The sequence below is a fragment of the Rhipicephalus microplus genome, chromosome X (genome assembly GCF_043290135.1).
Source record: "Rhipicephalus microplus isolate Deutch F79 chromosome X, USDA_Rmic, whole genome shotgun sequence".
NCBI lineage: Eukaryota > Metazoa > Arthropoda > Arachnida > Ixodida > Ixodidae > Rhipicephalus > Rhipicephalus microplus.
This window is the reverse complement of record NC_134710.1, coordinates 239,273,210-239,287,684: the sequence shown is the minus strand read 5'-3', so window position 1 is coordinate 239,287,684 and position 14,475 is coordinate 239,273,210. Positions and strand designations below refer to the sequence as shown.

The window sequence follows — 14,475 nt, the reverse complement described above, 5'->3', positions numbered from 1 at the left end:
AAAAAGGAAGTCTGTATTTCTGTGTAATTAGATGAAGAAAAACTTCATGCACTCTGCTTTTATGTTTGCCTTATTACGTGTGCCACAATGAAAATTCATGGCTTGAGGTCTTTCTTATCGCTAAACGGACTTAGCATATGTTCGTTCATGTTTTGCGGTGTCACACGGATCTCGAAATCACCAAAACTTTACGATGTGCTGTTGCTCACATTCTGCATTCACACCTCGTAATTTAGTGCTTATTATGTTTATGATGGCAGAAAATGCACTGCATGTGCTTGAACGACAGTTGCACCCACTTTGAAATCATTACAGAGCATAGACGGTACAATACGGAAGGTTAAATGCTCGTTTATATTGTGTAGGCATACGCACAAACATTTGACGCTCTGCTAAGACAACAGAATAAGCTGCCTTCTGAGGACGTGCATGACGTACGCACACCTGCGAACATGCTGTAATTAGCAGGCGACGCAAGAGGTGATCCACACCGTCAAGAATAGTCTACTCACCCCTACAGGTGCTTTATATCTACATGGTCGATATTGAAAATGTACGCTAAAGTTCGATGAATGTGTAGCCTTGTACACGTGCGAAAACAATTAAATGCATCTGATAGTACCTACTACGGTGCTCTAGCGGCTGAGGCACTCGGCTGCTGACCTGTAGGTCGCGGGATCGAGTCCCGGCCATGGTGGCCACATTTTCGATGGAGGCAGAAATGTTTGAGGCCCGTGTACCTATGTTTAAGTGAACGTTAAAGAATCCCAGGTGGTCGAAAATTTCGTGAACGCTCAACTGCGGTGTCTCTTGATATTGTGGTTTTGGGACGCTAAACCCCAACACATATTATTGTTACGGATCGGATAGTCGATATATGACGTGTTTGTAGTTGCAGTAGCACATGTGTGAGCCAGCCGGCAGTTGACTTGCTTAGTAACTGGCGTAATGGTTGACTTGCACGCTTATTCTGGGATCGGATGGGTTTGTGCGTCTTGTGCTGGCGTTATAAAGTTCCAGAGAGCACGAAGATATCTTCGCTCGCTGCAGCCGCAGCGTTTGCGAAAGAAGCATGCTGCTCAGACACATACAAGTAACTGTGCATGGACGGGCACGAACTAACAACTGATAAACTTAAATTTAGGAGCAGGTGAAAGAACACCCGATGGTCAAAATGTACGGAGCCTTTCACTTCGGCGTGTCACATAATGAGGATTATTGTTTTAGGACGATATACCCCACATAATGTATTGAGTTTGCACTCGTTCTGTCTATACTTGTTGCTTGTTTCGTGCGCCCTCTTTGCGTTTGAGCAACACACTTCAAGTGTCGAGCTGTGACAGTTGTTAGTTCGCACTCGCTCGGTGTTTGTTTTTTTCGAGCGAACTTTCTACTCGAGGAATGAGTGGCAAGTTTTGAGCTGCTTTCAATTCTTTGTGTGGCGTTGCAATTTGTTGCTATAACATTCATTTCTTCGCCCTTGTAGCCTAACAAAGTACAATAAACGCTAACGACCTCTGTAAAGACACATTTATATTTTATGTTTTACCGATTTCTAGTACAGCTAAAGATGAGCAGTGTTTTGCTACTTGTTTGACCAGTAACTATAGAGTACGCGGTCGAGTACAATAAGCTTGAGAGCCAGAGAACACATTTTCTTCACCCTTTATGGCATGATTAAGGTTAGAAAATTTTACAGCGAGAGCTGTTATGAGATCAGAATACAGGTCACGTGCGGTGCCATAGTTGTCCACCGCCACCGCCACCGGTGTCCGTAACCATGAGCCACCCCGGGGCTTGAAACTCACTTCAAAAGATGCCGTAGCCAGGCTCGATGTCGGTAAAGGAATCGCGCTAATATGATTAATAAAGTGTTTTGGAACACCAAAGGAATAACCAAGCGTAACGCAATTCGCATTGCGTTAACAGTGCGTTGTCCGATGACCCAACCCATTCCAAAAGCTTGTTCTTGTACCCACTTCAGGCATAATTCTTCATCGTCGTCACCCGTTGCTTAAAAAGATCGTACAATATTCTTAGCAGGTGTGTAGCGGGTACCATGCTTCTCCGAAGAATGATGAAAAATAGCATATTGCACATGAATGCCAGCCTGCTAGACAAAAATATTATTTATGGCTTAGTGGGCACCCAGCAAGTGTGCTTGTTGCAGTTACTGAAAGAGTGTTAAGAAAAGGTTCTGAAAGGCCGCTTTTTGAGCTTTCGCGGTGACAGGGCGGCGCGTTTCCCGCAGGACTGGCGTTTTTTCAATTATTTTCAATTATTTTAGTTTATTTATTTATTTATTTATTTATTTATTTATTTATTTATTTGCAATGCAATCATATGTCACACCCAGGGACGCTTTCCGTAGATGCCACTACATCTTTTAATAGTGACCGGGAAGGTAATGCACAGTGTACTGGGTCCACCAGTTTCTTACGAAGCTGCTATGCAAAACCTTAAATAATGAAAATCACTGTGCCAAATCAGGCACAGGAAAGAATTAACTTGTCTAGCAGCGTGCATAATCTCGTTCTTTTTTCTCACGACGACACCGGGACGTTTTGGTTTGATGCCCGCATAAGCGCACTGATTTTCGGCTGAAGGGCATTTGAAGGTTGCCAGTCACTTGACGAAAAAATATTTTGTGCTTACAAGAAAGCGCAAAGATAACTTTCAAGAATTCGAAAGAAGATAACATACATGTAAACTAGTAAACGTGGATAAGTGTCTTGCGGAAGACAAATAAGAAAGTTGTAAACATCAAAGAAAAAGTATAAAGACAAAACATTGCATAATCGCATTGCAGCAAAACCTGAATAATGGTTTGAAAGTTACATGACCAGATCATGTTAAATTTCAAAAATGATCATATTTAGTTCGAGTTTTGGGAATTATCAGATAGCGTGCTCAGTATCTTAATATCGATGAGGTTACCGTGAGTACCACGAGGAATATGTAGGTTAGTCATCACCTGATTATTACTTAGTTATCCTCAGGTGTGGTGTACCGAAAATTGTTGACCTGCTACTTGGGAAAAATCACAGTGATGTCGGACGTGCTGCCTCACTTGAGTACCAAAGAAGCCCTTAACACCATTTTGAACTAACTTCATTTTGACACAATTAGTATCTTTGTCAAGAGGAAGCTAATAATAATAATAATAATAATACCAGCTGTTCTACGTCTCAAAACTAAGGAGGGATGCCGCAGATGAAGGCTTCAGAAATTCCCACCATCTGGTGTTCTTGAGCATGCACTAGCATCGCACTGTACACAGACCTTTAACGTTTCGCATCCATCAAAATGCGAGCGTCGCAACCCGTGCTAAAAAAAAGTTGCGTTCTACAAAAGCGCTAAAATATCATCAAGCAAAGTGACTGTCTCCGATCAATTTTGCACAATCTACCAAAAGTAGGCTACATTTATTCCAGAAACTTTTTCAAAACTTACAAAACCGACTCATAACGACAGTCATACATGTAACAAATTAGATTATAATAGGTGTGCTGTGACAAATTTAATCTAATATATTCCTTTAATGACGTAAAAGTTACAAGTTTGTAGTCATGCTTCTGGTCATACCGAACCTCTAGCAAGGATGACTGTTATTTTGAAGCCCCAGATAGAATCTAAATTGATATATATGTGGGGTTTAACGTCCCAAAACCACCTTATGATTATGAAAGACGCCAAAGTGGAGGGCTCTAGAAATTTCGACCACCTGGGGTTCTTCAACGTGCATCTAAATCCGAGCACATGGGCCTACAACATTTCCACCTCCATCGGAATAGAATCTAAATTAACAGGTAGTCTAAGAGACCATCAGCAACACGCTCATGTTTGGCACGCTGTCTCATTGTGCAAATTTTCAGAAAATATCTAGTATGCAGATACCCAATCCCGCACCATAATTATGTTCATCACGGTACGTTTTTCGGACCTTGGTGGCCCATGAATCTCCACAATCTCCACCGGATGTCTTCTTAGGTATTTTGGAGGTAAGGATGTTTCAGGGACATCTTGAGAAATTTCAGAGCTACAGTGTTACACATTTATGGGCGTACAATGGTCTGATGCACTCCCCTTTGTGCTCATTGTGTGGTGAGGTTGAGTCAGTGGAAAACTACTTCGCAGTTCGCCATTATTTCAATTAAAAAACTTTATACAGGTAATTTCCGTAAATAAATAGAACCTCCCAATTTTTAATTTTCTTGCTTTTTTTTCCTTTGAAACATTGTCGTAAAAATAACTTCGCAAGTCTTGAGAAGTTTTAATAAAATATAGATGATTTTCTTCCTAACTTGTGGAAATGCCCTATTACATTAATTTGGATTAATAGAAATTTTCTTATTGGTGCAGTTAAAATCTGGCAGATTTTTTTAACTCGCCTGATTCTTGACTAATCTGCCGAAGTGGGTATGAGTCATTCGTAAAGGATCGCAATATTGCACAGCTTGATTGATTTGTGGGGTTTAACGTCCCAAAACTACTATATGATTATGAGAGACGCCGTAGTGAAGGGCTCCGGAAATTTTGACCACCTGGGGTTCTTTAACGTGCACCAAATCTGAGTGCACGGGCCTACAACATTTCCGTCTCAATCGGAAATGCGGCCGCCACAGCCGGGATTTGATCCCGCGACCTGCGGGTCAGCAGCCGAGTACCTTAGCCACTAGACCACCGCGGCGGGGCTTGCTTATGAAGAAACGATTTTGGCCAGGAATGAATGCTCTGATTATGTTGCTTAGGAAGTCGTCTTCGAAACTTAACAGTGAGCCCCGCCTACACATTCCCATCAGTCGCAGCACCAGAACAATCAATTCGTGAGCAAATAGACCTTGGTACGCATAAACGATGAATTGACGCCGAAGGGCGATTCCAACTTGCATACGTATTATTCTATCAGTAATTGGTTATTCCAAAGAGACTTTTTTTATTTTTTCTATTACCGTAATTTCTATTCATGATAATGGCTATATTGTCTGTTTTAATTGGTAAAAACAAGTGCACTTTTTAAGTTTTTTGTCTGTTTTTCTTTTTTTTTGTCATCGATATTTAATACTTCATGCATCTAAAAATTTCTATAATTGATTCTTGGCCAAAATCCCTAAGTGAGCATGAGCCATGGTAGAGGACTCATCATCATCATCCTCATGCGGCCACAGGAGCCGTGTCGGCGTCCGCCTTGAGGCTCCCGTGTAGAAAGCACGGTCCCACGTGCAAAGGGAGACTTCATGGCCGAAGCTGACGACGACGACGCCAAGAATGCTGCCAAAGTAGCATCCGAACCCAGCATGACGTACGTCCAGGAGAGCGCAGAGCTGCGGGCACTCATCGACACGGTGAGCAGGCCGCGGCCTTCGGAAGGTGACAACACTGGCATGCTGCTCGGCCAGTATGAGACGGCGTTTCCTGAATTCAAGCGCCCCCCACAGAGGTGAGCTCTCCGCATTGCGAGGGTGCACTCAAGGGCAGTGAATGCCCGTCCGGAAGTGGTTGGACTGCAAGCACTGAGATCCAAACGCGCGGGAGGGCACGTGACTTCACACTAAGCATACGGTGCTTGTAGCTGCATGTTCCTAAGAGGCGAACAGTTTAAAAATTCTGTTATGTATTCTATGTCATTATGTAGTTTTCGTTATGCAACGATATTGCTATGATAGTTCAGCCTTTTTGCATAAATAAATAATACAAACAGGCAGAATCCCATACGTAAGCCTTCCTTACCTACATTGTTAATGTTCGCATTCGTAGCATGGACGCATATACCTAGTATAATCATTAGCACCACCCTCATCATCAGCCTGAACACGCCCACTGCATGCAGGACAAAGGCCTTTCCCATGTTCCCCCAGTCAACTCGGCCCTGTGCTTGCTGCTGCCACTTTACACCTGGAGACTTCCTAATCTCGTCCGTCCGCCTAACTTTCTGCCTGCCTCTCACCTTCTTTCCTGTTTGGGAATTTATCAGTTTCTCTAATGACTAGTGGTTATCCTGCCTACGCGCTACGTGCCCAGCCCATGACCATTTCTTCTTCTGGATTTCAACTATGATATCTTTAACCCAGTTTGTTCGTAACTATGTACATACATAGATGCACATTGTTAAAGGAAGTAAGCAATGCAACTATTGTATACTGTCATTCACTGCATCGTCTTATGACGTACTACAGGCAGGCCTCAAGAGTTCGAAATATTAGGTAAAGGAATCAAGTTACGTAAATGTATTTTTGTTGAAACTGGTCTAAACATTCCGGTTCGCACGTTAATTGCATGGTTTCTTTTAATGAGGAAGGAATCTTCTTCAGTAAGTAATGATCAATATATATCTTTCCTCGCTTGTTAAACAAACCATTTTGATATAGCACACTTGGCTACCACTCATACAAAGCACTTACTCGATTGAAATAAAACTACACACATTCAAACTGTTCCTGTTTTAAAAGGTACGGCACACAAAAACGAAATTATTGGATTTTTATTGTTCATATTTTCCGCAGATATGTGCCCCCCCCCCCCCCCCCCTCCGCGAGAATTGAACCTGTAACGATGCATTTAGTAGTACCTCGTCCTGGTCGTATATATACACACTTTACAAATATGCATCGCAACAAGGGTGTACTGTGGCGACCGCAGCTCAAGGTGTGTGGGTGCCGATGCCACCACGAATAGGTTACAGACCCTAGGCTTTGACGCCGGACATTCAGGACAGTTCTCAAAAATGCACAACAACGAAATTATTGGATTTTTATTGTTCATATTTTCCGCAGATATGTGCCCCCCCCCCACCCCACCCCGCGAGAATTGAACCTGTAACGATGCATTTAGTAGTACCTCGTCCTGGTCGTGTATATACACATTGTACAAATATGCATCGCGACAAGGGTGTACTGTGGCGACCGCAGTTCAAGGTGTGTGGGTGCCGATGCCACCACGAATAGGTTACAGACCCTAGGCCTTGACGCCGGACATTCAGGACAGTTCTCAAAAATGCACAAAAACGAAATTATTGGATTTTTATTGTTCATATTTTCCGCAGATATGTGCCCCCCCCCCCTCCGCGAGAATTGAACCTGTAACGATGCATTTAGTAGTACCTCGTCCTGGTCGTATATATACACACTTTACAAATATGCATCGCAACAAGGGTGTACTGTGGCGACCGCAGCTCAAGGTGTGTGGGTGCCGATGCCACCACGAATAGGTTACAGACCCTAGGCTTTGACGCCGGACATTCAGGACAGTTCTCAAAAATGCACAACAACGAAATTATTGGATTTTTATTGTTCATATTTTCCGCAGATATGTGCCCCCCCCCACCCCACCCCGCGAGAATTGAACCTGTAACGATGCATTTAGTAGTACCTCGTCCTGGTCGTGTATATACACACTGTACAAATATGCATCGCGACAAGGGTGTACTGTGGCGACCGCAGCTCAAGGTGTGTGGGTGCCGATGCCACCACGAATAGGTTACAGACCCTAGGCCTTGACGCCGGACATTCAGGACAGTTCTCAAAAATGCACAAAAACGAAATTATTGGATTTTTATTGTTCATATTTTCCGCAGATATGTGCCCCCCCCCCCCCCACACCGCGAGAATTGAACCTGTAACGATGCATTTAGTAGTACCTCGTCCTGGTCGTATATATACACACTTTACAAATATGCATCGCAACAAGGGTGTACTGTGGCGACCGCAGCTCAAGGTGTGTGGGTGCCGATGCCACCACAAAGAGGTTAAAGACCCTAGGCCTTGACGCCGGACATTCAGGACAGTTCTCAAAAATGCACAAAAACGAAATTATTGGATTTTTATTGTTCATATTTTCCGCAGATATGTGCCCCCCCCCCCCCCCCCGCGAGAATTGAACCTGTAACGATGCATTTAGTAGTACCTCGTCCTGGTCGTATATATACACACTTTACAAATATGCATCGCAACAAGGGTGTACTGTGGCGACCGCAGCTCAAGGTGTGTGGGTGCCGATGCCACCACAAAGAGGTTAAAGACCCTAGGCCTTGACGCCGGACATTCAGGACAGTTCTCAAAAATGCACAAACGAAATTATTGGATTTTTATTGTTCATATTTTCCGCAGATATGTGCCCCCCCCCCCCCCGCGAGAATTGAACCTGTAACGATGCATTTAGTAGTACCTCGTCCTGGTCGTATATATACACACTTTACAAATATGCATCGCAACAAGGGTGTACTGTGGCGACCGCAGCTCAAGGTGTGTGGGTGCCGATGCCACCACAAAGAGGTTAAAGACCCTAGGCCTTGACGCTGGACATTCAGGACAGTTCTCATAAATGCACATGTCTATTATGTACAAACCCGTATGAGCTTACAGCATTCTCACATTCTCGAATGATCGCTGGCTTAAGCCTCGTACGAATAGAAATAGCGTGCAGAAAGTACCTCCATTTTTCCACGTGCAGACTTCCTTCAACCCTGAAACGGACACCAGGGGATCGCTCCCTCAACCTGGACGACGTGAACGAAGTGAAGATCGGCATCGAAAAGCGGCTCGAAGAAGAAACCATTGACAACGAGCATGCCTTCACGCGGAAAATTGACGGCGAACAACGGAAGCGCATTGCCGAGAGCCAATGCAAAAAATCTTCCTTCCAGGTTAGTAATGCGTCGCATTATGCAGTGCGGTGTGCATCATTATGCAGTGCCTCTTGATTTTCATAGTGCGGCTGGGAATCGCCTCTACGGGGGGTTTAACGGAGGATAAAGCTTACAGGATTTCCGAATTAGTGCGTAAAGGTGGAGGGAGGGGGGGGTGTGGCGTGATCGACGATACACTGCTCACTTCAAGCATGTAGTGCGGCAGGCGCGCAGCCAGAGGGTTTCATCAAGTTCCACCCCGTAGTCTTTTAAAGACGATAGTCTTTCTTGGGGACCTTGCGGAAGAAATTATTGTCTGTCTGATCATTTGTCTGTTTGTCCACCCTTATCGATATTCTAAAGTTCAAGCGGCCCCTAACGTTACCTCAAACTGCCAACCCCATCCGCAGCGCCCACCAATATTGCTCAAGGTTCAGCGTTCATACTTTTGCGATTGTCAATTAAAAATAAATTATTGCGCATATCTGAGACACTGTAAAATCACGTCCATAGTCTGTATGTGTGCCTTTTTACTAGAAAAAGCATGCATAAGTAATTATAGGGACTGTAGCGCTTATCACGCTGCGCTAACGATGCAACGCTTGCACGAAAAGGCGAGTGTTTCGAACGCCTTGCTAAGACGGCACGGTGGTGGCACCTACACGTCGCCTTGCGTTTTACACCTTATCACCTCCTAGACGGGCGCGCACGCCACGCACACTTCGTTTTCCAAGATAACTGCCGGATAGCACTCAGGTCTCACGTGTGACATGACGTGATGCGCTAATTCGCCTCCGCTGCACTCCCGAGGCACTCTAACGCAGCGCCTCCAGAATACCATTCACCGATTTTCTTGCGCAGAAGATGAAATAAGCGTTTTTTCACTCTCTACAGACGCAAGACTATCGTCTTTCGGCGACATTTACAGTATAACGTGCAGATACGGGGCCAATTTTTTATTTTACTTCTGTATTTATACACGCCCACATACAAACGCATACTTAACCTGTGCTTAACCTTTTCCGTACACCAAATTGTATGGTGTCATCTGCGTCCAGCACGGCTGTGTTGTATGCGAAGATCACGTTTAACGAATGATTGTGTCCCATGCATGTCTTCTTTCATACCTAACATAAGCAGTCCAACATTTTTTTTTTGTCTTTGGTAACAGCAGCGTCGGACTGGCGGAAAAGTTTCATCATCTCTTCAGCAAAGAAGCAGTCTTTTGTGTGTGTGTGAGGGGGGGTGACAGTCGTGAACACTTAGGGATGCGCCGCTGATTGATTGATTGATTTATTTGTGGGGTTTAACGTCCTAAAACCACCATTTGATTATGAGAGACGCCGTAGTGGAGGGCTCCGGAAATTTTGACCACCTGGGGTTCTTTAACGTGCACCCAAATCTGAGTACACGGGCCTACAACATTTCCGCCTCCATCGGGAACGCAGCCACCGCAGCCGGGAATCGAACCCGCGACCTGCGGGTCAGCAGCCGAGTACCTTAGCCACTAGACCACCGTGACGGGGCTGCGCCGCGGAAGAGATCCCAGGTTTCAAGTGCAGACTATACAAGTGACGCAGCTTTTCTTCCGAGTCCCACTGGTTGAAGGCGGTCACTCAGTCGTTCTCCAGCCAGGTCTTAATTCGGGTCATCAAATGATGATCTGCGGAAGCTCGGTAGCTCGGCTGCTGCATTTCGACCGTGGGGGGCGTTGGCACATGGGTGGTCATAGTTGTTGCAGTAGTGGTTGTGGCCTTCGGTTTGCTAGTCTGATCGAGTAGAGCACCGTACTCTGGATGTAGCCCTCATTGTCTGCGGCTAGCTCGCTGATGGAGGTTGGCGTTGACGTCTGCTTCACGGCGTGGGCATGGCTCATGGCTAGAGGGGGGCGTTCGGTACATGGGCCGGAAAGCACCTTTACCAGATATCACGGGGTTGCGACGTGGGCGAAGGGAGCAGACTGGATTTTCAGATCAAACTGTTTATTTTTCCGGACTTGTAGCCGGTGAACGGAAAGTCTGATTACAGTAGCAGAGTGGCACTGGTCATCGATCAACTGACAAGCGGTGAAGCGCGTCGGCATTTACACATGTGCTGTCGAATATTCCAGCCTTATCACTGGTCGTCGCGCAAACTCTGGAATAATCTGTAGTGTTCACGCCTTGCGCGCAGTCTGAAGGCAGTACGGTGGAGTAAGCCAAAAAAAATTGATTTTGCAATTCTGACACCGAAAAATCTACTGCACTCTGAGGAACAAACCGGCGGAAGCGCGACGTCGAGACGCCTCTCCAAGTGATTTAAATGCCGCACCAAAGTGCGCTGTTCGCCCTCTGGCGTAAGCAGTGTCCGCACGCAAAACTTCGTCTTTCTCGAATAGCGTTTCTTAAATTATTTGAACGTCAATGTGCCTTTTATAAAATGTTTCGTATCAATTTTATTTAATCTGCGTGCATAAACTACAGCATGCTGCAAACAATCTCAAATAAAATATGAGCAGATTTTGTAAAAACTGAAGCAATAAAAAATTAAACCGCAAAGCGCACTTCCTGTGGCTTTGTGAATGCAGTAATTTTATATTTTTTCACAGAATCTCCATAAAAAATGTCTTATTTTTTTAGTTCAGACATAACGTTTGAGAGTCTACAATAAAATGGCTGAATATCATTACATTTCATTACATTCCTTTCGGTACTTGCAGAGAAAAGGATTGTAATGCAAAACGCACCTTAAAATTACATAACCCATTTTAAAATTTGGCAGCGGGCCATAGGAAGGACAGGCAATCTATAGACATGAAAAAGGGTGTCACATCATAACCAATGGTATTCTTAGTGTGAATACTCACAGCAGTTTCTAAAATATTAATACGTAAAAACTGACGTACGTGTGCCCTGCCAAAGCCCCTTGACAGAACGACGTACAATAATCGCGAACCTTTTCGAACAATGAGGCGCAGTTTGCGCTGAGCATTTCTAACAGGTTTTTTGAGTGAACACGAAATGAAACAAAAATAACAATAAGAAACGTACGTGGCAACAATGTGCATGGTCGATTCTCTTGAAAAGGTCCACAGATTGTTCACCATGTTATGACGAATAATATACCGTGTTTCTATTGCTACGGTTATCATTGTCTCATAGCAAAAAGTGTTAAAAATGTCTGGCTTGAAAGTCTTTGGCTGCAACCTTTTTAATACGGCTAACAATAAGAAATGTTCTAATGTACTTTCAGATTATGTACTTTCAGTTGAATGTACTTTCAGGTGAATGTACTTTCAGATAAAATAGTATGGTTGGTGAGACTTCTGCTTACTATTACTTTACAAGAGAGTATTGGTCAGAATCTAAAATCGGTGCCAAAATTGTCAGTAAAGTTATCTTCGTGGTGGCAGAAGTTTGATTCTAATATGTTAAAGAATAAAACGAAATTTGGCACCTTTGACACTATTGATTTTGTTAAGGTCAGCCATCCTAAAGTTTACTGAATGTTTCTGTAAATAAATTCTCTCTCTCTCTACTCATGTATTAAATGTTGTGAATGACCTACGCTATAGTAATGCTCAAACTGCCAAAGAAAATTGAGTTCCACGCTCTAAAGATGAAATTCCTTACCAAGCTTGCAACATTCTTTTCATCACTCGATTGCGTAAAAGTATGCGTGCATGTTCAGTTACTCGAAAATCGCTTCTAGCGCACTGCTTGTGACCCTATGAAAAGATAAAGACAATGTCTAAAAGTTGAAAAGTTCTTTATTTTACGAAATCAAATGACAGCGACTTTTTCAACATAACGTGTTTGAAAATAAGTTGATCAGGTCTTCAGCAGTCAGTAAGAGTAAATATATTGTTTTCTCATAAACAAATAATGAAGCAATCACTGCAACACTGTTGCACCGACAATTGCTACTGTTGAAGGCAATGGTTTTACTAGATATTATGAACCTTTTGAACGATCTACGCTTTCATGAAATCAATGCGTACGCTTCGGAGCAGCCGCATTCTACTGTTCATTTTATTCGGGTTTCAAAGGCCCCCCGTAGTGCAGGGACGAATGGACATAAACTGGTCGTTTATGAATATGAGCGTCTCACTTTGATCATGCAAGTGTTTGCCGGCCATATTACGAACGGGCATCCTCATACTGACATTTGCCCTCTGCAGGACAGTACGCACGTGCCAGGGATAAGTGCGGCGTTCCCACCTCTGCAGATGGGCTCACTTCGGCGAGTAAAGATGACCAAGAAGCGCACCATCCAGGGCAAGACCACCATCAAACGGACCACGACACGCAAGGAGGAAGAACGCAACATGACGTCTCCCACGGGAGAGACCGACTGCCGCCGCAACGTGGACGAGTCGAGCACCACAGCCGAGAACGCCGAGACGCACGAGGAGGAGTTTGTCGAGACATACGACGACGACGACGCCCCGCTGTAACCGACTGGGCAATACAAGATTTGACCTGTACGGCGCCAACTGCGCTGCAGGAGGCGATCGAGCTCGTGGACTCCTGGGACACGCTCGCGATGGAGAGAAAGGGGGACGTGGCGGCGCGAATTCAGTTTTAGTCAGCGAAATCTAGCGGTATAGTAAAACGTCAATTATGAGCACAACCAAAGGAATACATGATGTTGAAGTGGATACCGCGCTTAGCGCTATGTGGCGCCTATTCACCGCTACTTTTGAGACATACAAATAGCTTAGGCGTTCCGTGTTGTACCGTGAGGACGACGGAATGGGAGTATAAAGGTTTGCAACAGTGCGCTTCATCAACATGTTGATTGGCAACGAAAAGATCACTTTCAATTACTAGCAAATCATCAATTTCAGCACGCTCATAGTTGACTAAATTGATCTCTTTGGAGGACCAACTTTTTTCAAAAAATTATGACTGACTGGTAAGAGGCCGGAAGTGAATGCTCCTCGCAAACCAAACTGTAGATTTATGCTTCTGTATATTCATTTAATATCGTGGTTCAAGACTATTGGTCCTGTTTTGTCGAGGCTTGGAATATCTTGCGATACCAGTATTGATAGGGTTTTAGAGCCAAACGTTTACCGAATGTTGCCTGAAAACGGAACATATGTGCGGGACGTGTATAAGTAGCACATATAGCTAACATACAAGCAGGCTGAAAAAAGTCTGCTTGGGAAGATATAGTAATGCTCATCCACTTTGACTCAAGTTAGTACAAATGCTATACTTACTTTTCCTTTATTTTTTTCTTCGCAAGTATCCACATGTAACGTGGCGCATTACCATATTCTTCCGTACTGGCGATAAATCACTGCGATCTGCGCAGCCACAGCATGGTGACTCGGGTGGATGTAAATATGTGATTGGAAAAGGGACTATGGAGATGCTATTTGCAGTGCTTGCATTGCAAGGGTTGGCTGATGTATAGAAGTGTATTTGAAGGGGGCTTATGAAAGATCGCTAATTCTCAGAGGCGTGACGCTAAACCTGTGGCGGCAAGGTGAAGGATTGTGTGGAGATATTCCTTTTTGTTACAACCGCCGCACAAAGGTGCGATTTGGGCTGACATAACCCATGGAGAAATTAGCAAAGCTTCACACTACGCGGTGCTTTTTTCGTTTTGTTATGCATGACGTCAATACCTGTATATTTATATGCAACTAAGACTTGTGTGCATATTCTTTCATTCTATTATTTAGTTTTCATATAGAGAACATAAAATAATGACGTGAATGAAGTTATATCCAATTATGCGCTGCTATAACACACCCCATTTGAGAAGTTTTACCGAGCTATGTTTATTATATATTTGCTCATAATCTCCATAGCCTGTAATTCCTGAAGGCGTGATGTTGTTAGGGGGCTCGCCTTATACTA

General features: G+C 44.1%; 1 protein-coding gene across 1 annotated transcript; it reads left to right on the top strand.

Moving 5' to 3' along the window:
* Positions 1-5,159: 5,159 nt before the first annotated feature.
* Positions 5,160-13,192, top strand: LOC142777125 (uncharacterized). The gene is made up of 3 exons (XM_075881460.1): positions 5,160-5,440; positions 8,449-8,641; positions 12,783-13,192. Exons 1-3 carry the CDS (start codon positions 5,238-5,240, stop codon positions 13,056-13,058), a joined length of 672 nt encoding a protein of 223 aa, XP_075737575.1. The 5' UTR covers positions 5,160-5,237; the 3' UTR covers positions 13,059-13,192.
* The last annotated feature ends 1,283 nt before the right edge of the window (positions 13,193-14,475 follow it).